Raw genomic sequence first — 8,156 nt, 5'->3', positions numbered from 1 at the left:
TAAGCCGAACGAAATTGTTTACGTTTGGAAATAAGCCTTGCAGTGGGCGGACCCTATTTATTGCGAGCCAGCTATTGGTCAGTTTGTGACGTAGTAAACAAACTCGACGCAGACAAGTAATGCGCACTCGTTTTTCAGGTTAGTAGCTGGTAGTAGTGTCGTTAGCGAAGAGTCTCCCACGCGAATTACGAAGTGTAGACCGAATATAATCTTTGGCTGATCGAATGATGGCTGACCTTGGTTTGTCAACATCAACCTCTTCGAGTGATATAGCAGGAAGTGGCAGCAACGAACTACTCACTACAGAAGATGAAAACCAAAATGAAAGTTGTGAACCTTGTCCAAAGAAAAGCAAAATTCAAGAGCCTGTGGCCAGCAGTGTGTGCCTGGAAGAAAGATTAAATGGAATCTTATGTTGTACAGTGTGCTTAGACCTTCCAACTGTGGCAGTATTCCAGGTAGCTGTCTGAAAACTGACTATCTTAATAGTTCGTGTAAATTGTTTTCATTCTTGTTAGTATTTCAGATGCTTCTTAGGTTGTGTGTTCCCATATAGATTTAGTAGTATCACATTCAAGTATAGGTCAAGTTGGGTATATTGAGAATTTGTGATGTGAGATTTTACCATGTCAGATAATGGCGAATTGTTGGTTGTAAGTTACAAACCAGATCCTGCAACTCTAAATAGTACCTAACATTCTTATGAGCGAATATTTTGTGACATTGGATTTAACAGTGGCTGGTTTACTTGCTTAGTTGTTTCATTGCTGGTTAAACGTTTGAGTTGTTATGGTATAAAATCTAGAAATTTACAAAGGAACTGTATATTGCATTCACTTGCAAACTAACCTAAGCAAGACGATTTTGTGTTATTTTGAAAAATATTTTTCAACATTTGTCACATGGATCACAATTAAGCATTTTGTGTGCATTTTCGTTAAAAGTGTTTTTGTGATGCAAACCTAAAATATTGACAGTGTTCCACATGGCATATGCTAGTGTTTAGGCTTTGCATAGACACAATCACTAGTGTCCTAAGTTTAATCAGTGTCAGTCATTATTAGATTATCATTAGGACGTTTATCCATACAATTGTACAACAATTATGGCAGATGTTTTGTTAACATCATTTTTATGCTAAGTGCAAAGTCATATAATTTGTAGAACTTTGTTGTGTATATTATAATGTGCAATAAAACATTTTTGTAATCATATTTTGTTATCAATCGTTTTCGAACCCATGATTGGTTAATGTGTTGCGCTTTGTAAGTGGTGTCGTTGCAGAAAAGCTGATTTTGGATCAGTTTGTCATAAATTACTTGAAGACAAAAGAATTTCTAAAATACCGGTGCTAAAATAAGGCTGTGCGATACTGTTAATAATAAAAACTGGCAACTACTTACATATGGATGTTAACTAAAGCCTACCGCCATTCTTGCAATGTTTGACATTTTGCCACAAGCTAGCAGTTGTCTTAGCTTTTGTTTCTAAACATTTTCATTTTCATAAATTTGGTTATATAAAGTTTTATAAAGTTAAATTAAAAAGGCATATCAAGTTGAAGTTTTATAGATATGCATGTATGCTATATCATAAATGAGATAGCTGTGGTAGGGAGTTTGACTTCTAGACAGATACAACAACACCATCTTCACCTGTTCTCACAAAGGCTATTTCTCTTTTTGCAAGCTTAATTGGGTAATTTGTTGCAGGTGTAGTCTGTTATGACTGCAATAGAAATTGCGCAGTGAGACTCTATTATCATATCTTGAAATTAGGTCAAATATACCCATTGACTCGGCCTGCAAAAGCTTTGCAGTCAGCTGATTCCAGGCGTGATCAACGCTGGCAAGTGGCCAAAACTTCCATTGAGTAATACCGAAGCGCTTGCCATAAGCAATATAAGGGTTGAGAATAGTATTGGTTAGTTGTTGCTATGGCGTGCCCTAGCTAGGCATTCATTTTGATCATGGTCGAGTGAGTCTGCAAGTGATTTTTTTTCAAGACAGTCAACAGCTGCTTTGAATTATGTGTTAAATTGTATAAAGGATGGCAATAATATTCGTTAGCATAATGACAGTTTTCAAGCTTTTTTGAAGATAATTCATTCCTGTTGTGGTATTTTGGCATGCACATATGGTCATCCCTTGTAATTTATGTATAAAAGGGTGTTTGCATAGTATACAAAGTCATTATTTTGTGTATAGTTCAGAACATGATAATTGTTTCGTGACAATTTATATATCTACTAGCCACACTTGAGGGAGTAAACGCTAAGTAGATGTTCTTACCTTGAAGACTAGGGTTAATGTAAATTACTTGATTGCGGCAAAAACTTACTGATGTAAAAGTACTAGTGGAATCATGAATGTCTACTTGATTAAACCAAGCCAATCAATATGGTTATCCCAACAAGCATTGCATCAGTTATTCACCTTGATCTAATCATCCTTTTGGAGTGAATTTGGAGTTGTCAAATATTACAAATATTTTTTGAATAGATAACTCCTGGCGTGTGGCTGATTGCATTTCACTTGTAGCGGTGAAAACTGTTTGATAACATTGATGGAAAGAGTTGGTAGCTAGCTATACAGAGTACCCTAGGAGACTTTTATTTCGCCAGTATTTAGTTTCGTGAGTAGCACACAGAGAGAAATTTCGCTGCAACTTAATTTCGCGGCTTTGATGAGTGCGAAAATATAGTGATGTGAAAATGAATGCAGTGAAACAAACAGATTAGATTCCTCAGGTCCACTTCGCAAGTAAGAAAATTTTTTCAATGTAGGACTAGTAAACCGCAGGTAAGAACGTGTGGGCAAGATCGATAATTCAATTTGATCGCTTGCTGCCATTTGTTTCTTGGACTATCAATGAATAAAGCTATTTAATTTCGTGTTTTTGCTCATTCGTTATGATAGTTTAGTTTCACTCATTAAATTTTTGCGAGAGGATGACTCCGCGAAAACGCAAAAGTTAGATGAGGCGAATACATAAGTGTCCTAGGGTAGTATGTGTTCTAGCAAACTTTGGTGATAGCATAGGTAGGTTTATTAATTATATAACAGCTTTGCAAAAATAATTCCAGCTTTATATCGCAAATATAATGTAGTCAACCAAATTTTATATACATTTTGGAAATTCCAAATCAATTCTGTTGTAAACGATATAAACCACCAGTGACTTTTGAAACCAAGTTTCTTGAAAACAATTTTGCGCCATCATTCCGGGTTTGTTGTCCATTGTGATAGCTCATTAGATTCTATGAATAACTGGGTATCTCGTATCTGTCAATGAACTCCTAGTTGCTAGCTGGATAAGGCAGAGGTAGGAAAGGCTTTTAATGACCGTGGAGTGACATCTATTGCTGTAATAAATGGAAAGCTGCATAGTTGGCTTGAACCACCTCAATTGCCAAAATATTTGTGGGATAGTTTATAAAGCAGTTGTCTTCTCAATTATAAGCACTAGTTTGCTTAATTCTGTTAATTGCTATGTTAAATGCCAACATGTAAAAATATAACCCCATCTTAAGATCAAATGAGTCCTTATTGAGCACCCCATTATATGATGGATTTTTTGCTATATTTTGTCACGTAGATCCTTTTTAATCGGCAAACAAAAAAGACGAAACTGTCTGCTCTGTTATGATATAAATTGATATGTGGCATGCAGTATGCTACTGTAATCTAGATGCACTCATTTCGCATATACATCTTCACATATGCATATACATGTATATCTTGGCATATGCGTATACATGTATATGTAGAAAGGAGGTAGTATGCGGACTTCTGACATATTTTGTTACTAAATACATGTACATGTATAATACATTTATATGATATATATATATACTCATGCTACAGACAGTACTGTTTCGGCTATTGAAGCCTCATCAGTGCAGCTTCTTACAACAGCTGACCATCTGTTGCAACTGCTTACGATCTGCAAGATCGTAAGCAGTTGCAACAGATGGTCAGCTGTTGTAAGAAGCTGCACTGATGAGGCTTCAGTTGCAGCTAGTATCACCGCTCTAGTGTATATATATATATATATATATATATATATATATATATATATATATATATATACACTAGAGCGGACTATATTTTACTCAATATGATTTATAGCTAAATATATATTTAGACGATAGTAGTTTGCATTACAAACCTTTGTCAGTAATATATGCCTTCACATTTTATTAAAGGTTTTTTACTTAGCACCCAATAACATTTTTTTGTTTTGTAACATCTTGCATATTAGCTATCAAGTCTGAATAAAAATATTGCTTAAGAACAGAAATAAATGAAAGCAAAAATGTATTTCAATTATGGTTACAAAGAAGGCACTCCTCCAATCACTATCAAAACTGCCATTGTCTTTGCGGACTCTGCGGCTACAGATCATATAACTGATACGCGAAACCGCTGCTACATATTACAAAATAGTTTACTGAAAGGTTATTTAGGCCTACTCCTAAAAAGTTGGCATACATGCACTCTTGACATATCTATTTTTCACAAACAACTCTAGGTATGTTTTTGAAGAAACCAAAAGGATTTTTTTTTGCATATTCCTCAAGTTATTACGGTTTGAAATGTATTTGAATTAACACGCCACTTTCATACCTTGCGGTGCCCCTGCCGTCAAACTATAATTATCTTATATCATTTATCTTGTTATTCCCTTTTATTTTTGTTCATCTTTTTTAGTGCATGAATGGACATTTAATGTGCGCTGGATGTCATGCCCACCTCTTAGCTGATAGCCGACTGAGAGATGAAAATGCTACCTGCCCCAACTGTCGATGTGACATCAAAGAAACTAGCTGTGTAAGAAACCTGGCAGTAGAGAAAGCTTTGAGTGAGCTACCAACGGAATGCCTGTTTTGTCAGAACAAGTTTCCTAGAAACCAAATAGCGCACCATCAGAACTCGATATGCAAGGAAAGGTTAGTTTATTACGAGTCGCGCAATGGCCTATATTTGGACTCGCTTGGGTAGCACCGATGGTCTGTAGGTAGAGGCGTTGTTCACGATTTCAGAATTCACGATTTCCTGCAATGACTCTTTGCTTTTTCTCTTAGTCATGTGATGAATTATCATGATGGGAGTCGTTGTAACTTCTGCAAAAGAGAACCTACTCACTGTTCATTTTATATTAGCCAATGGGGTGCGAGTGATGAGAATTATTGTAGACCAGCACTAGCATACTGGTGATGGTTTGATACCAACATCTGCCTATTCAGCAATGGCCTAATGTATGCACAGTAACTTGCCGCTTGATCTTGGTGCTGCCTTTTTCTACCCATCAAGAGCGGTTTGCGCATGCGTGAGTTTTGTATCCAGCTGAGCTGATTGCATAAAGTTTTCTAGCAGCTTGACGCAGGAAACATCTTGACATCTTTTAACACCATAAAAATGTTTGTATGATTGTTCTTATTTAGTAAATTTGAACGTTATTTTCAGAAGGTTGTCGGTCTTGTAAAAACCTTTTTTTCTCAGTAGCAACTTACTGCAGGATTCAGACTTCGCTACTTGCTTGAAGCAATTTCATATATGGGGTGCATAAGTCTATTTTGCATGTTTCAGAATCACAGGCTGCAGATATGAACGGATTGGTTGCACCTGGCGGGGACCTTTCCACGAGTTACATGGACATGAATCGGAGTGTGCGCATCCTATCAAAACCGGGAGAGAGCTTATCGACGTCATAACAGCAATCGATGCCAAAAGCTATGGAGAGTCGACATTGTATAGAAACATTTTTGATCTTCTATCATTCCAGAAAATTGCTCAGTCAGGTACCTTCTAGCTTGCCTCGGCTCCTACCAAATGCTTTAGTATCTACTGCATCACTGGCGACTGGTGTTTGTGTCCACCTGGTTATCGGGATGCTGTTGTGCCTCTTTGCATTACTATATCAGGCCTGCTGTATTATTGCCTACTTGCAGGTGTTACTTTGATCTGATGCACTCTCTTTCAGTCTTAACTCTTTCAGATCCTCAGCTGAAGCCTTACCGCAGCGATGACTTCGTCACCAAACTCTTCTACGAGTCTGCCAGATTTTCGGCTTTTGGCTCGCAATGGGTCATGAAAGCCACAGTAAGCGAAGATGTCAAGGATCCCTCATTGATCTCTGACCGGCACATTAATTTCTCCTTGATTCTAAAGAGTAGAGTGAGCTCCCCACTCGATATCCACTACCTGGTTCTTCGTGGCCCTCACTCTAATTATAAGATCAAACCAGCCATATATAGACACGAGTTCACTCACGATACTACTGAAGCGCCGAGCAAACGACTCATGGTTGAAGACTCAATAGAGTGTAACAGAATTTTGTCTCATAGAGTTATCAATCTTAGAGTGCTCATGTTTCAGGTATCAAAAGATTAATAGCGTAACTTCTATTATTTATTAATTACGTAAGACATTCTGTGCTTTGCAGTTTTGCTTTTTGGCCAGTTTATATTTTATCTCCTCTAGTTTTATGGAAGACTTTTAGCATAGCCGATTTATATTTAATATTTTGTTATTTGGCTGATAGGGCGGCATTGATGCTTGTCTCACCTTTTGAAAATTTTTATGTTGTGATGTGAAGGGTGAGATATCGCTTGCACAAAGGCTTTTCAAGCATTTTATTATTATAAATACTCTATGGTGGATTGCATCCGTTTATTTTGATATGCCTTTATTTCAGTGCTACTACCATCGTGACAGCTCGAGTAGTGAGAGCTACAGCGTCTACCATTAACTCTCATGCATGCTACCAAACAATTAGTTTTATAAACCAGGTGCTGACGATTCCCCATGTTTGATTGGCTTATGCCCTCTTGCCATATTCTTAGAATGACGAACACACACCTAACTGTTTTACATTACCTTCCAGCATTTTCCTTTTTATGATAGTAAATATAGCATAAGAGCATAATAACCTGGAGGCAAGCCATTCCAAGCAGCTTTTCGTTATATCCTTTCGAGCATGGCTTTTGTTAATACGAAATGAAAAATTTTAAGTGACTGTACAGGACAATAATTTTTAATTAGTAATTTAATCACACTGCAATGTTTCTGTTCATAGGAAGTGTATGTAGGCGTCTTGCTTTGTTTAATCAATAAATGGTATTAAATCAATCCCTTTTACACAGTTGTCCTTTCATAACACATTCTGCTGTATTGTTTGCGTGTAGCTTTTATGTCATCAACCTTTGTATGCCCCAAGTAATATGGATACTCATTTTTTGTTGAATACAGCATTTTTTGGTTCGATTTAGCAAAATGATTCATTTTCTGTCTTTAAATTCTGAAGATTCTAAACAATAAAATTTTGATTTGGCATAATTTTCAATTTGCTATTACCAACTTGTTCAGCGTAACTAATACAGATAAGCTAACAGAGCATATATATCCACAATGATTTTGTTGGTTTGAATCTGAATCTGATATTTTTCCACAATCTTTGCCTTTCAACCAGACTTGTTGAGGATTGTTCAAAAAACCTAGAACACACAATTTTTTTTGCAATATTGTCTCGGTAACAGCAAAAAAATTGATATGCTATAGCCTACATTGTGTCAGAGAAACTTAATACAAATGAACACGTGTATAGTTCTACAAATTAGTTGAACTTATTGTGTTGGTCTGAGTCGATTGGCTGGTCAGTCTAATGGTTATACAGTAGGCCCTACTTCTCAGTTTTCTGTCTAAAATAATTTGTTTAATGATTTTTCTATCAAAACATTTTTCTAACTTTTATTAGTGTTAGACGTTGTTGAAGTAAGTAGTTTTAATGAAGGCATAAGATAAATAATGGCTTATATGTTTTTTCACATCATTAATCTTGACTACTTCAGAGTTTTGGATTTTTGTCCAAAGCACCTCAAAAATTTCAAATGTCTGCCAAAGCCTATGTAACTCTCCGATTACCTCAGCTGCCTCATGTGAAAAATAAACTATGTCCTGTAGAGAAAGAAACAAAACTATTATGTAAAGCAGAGCATCGAATTAAATTGGAAATTTAGAGTGCCTTCATAAGGCGACCCAATAAAGTGTACAGTATTAATGTTGAAAAAGAAATAATTAGTAATAATGGCGGCTAACGAACTGGCAAGGGTACTCAAACTTTAGTTGCTAGGCGCCTGATACTCATGTCCACAT

At 36.3% G+C, this 8,156-nt stretch overlaps 1 protein-coding gene across 1 annotated transcript; it reads left to right on the top strand.

Annotated features, from left to right (window-relative positions):
- The first annotated feature begins 123 nt into the window (after window positions 1-123).
- Window positions 124-7,133, top strand: LOC137392802 (zinc finger TRAF-type-containing protein 1-A-like). The gene is made up of 4 exons (XM_068079131.1): window positions 124-458; window positions 4,713-4,951; window positions 5,592-5,803; window positions 6,001-7,133. Exons 1-4 carry the CDS (start codon window positions 225-227, stop codon window positions 6,393-6,395), a joined length of 1,080 nt encoding a protein of 359 aa, XP_067935232.1. The 5' UTR covers window positions 124-224; the 3' UTR covers window positions 6,396-7,133.
- The last annotated feature ends 1,023 nt before the right edge of the window (window positions 7,134-8,156 follow it).

This window comes from Watersipora subatra, chromosome 4 (assembly GCF_963576615.1).
Source record: "Watersipora subatra chromosome 4, tzWatSuba1.1, whole genome shotgun sequence".
NCBI classification, from domain to species: domain Eukaryota; kingdom Metazoa; phylum Bryozoa; class Gymnolaemata; order Cheilostomatida; family Watersiporidae; genus Watersipora; species Watersipora subatra.
Note: the sequence above shows the minus strand (reverse complement) of the source record. Positions and strands in the feature narration are given on the sequence as shown.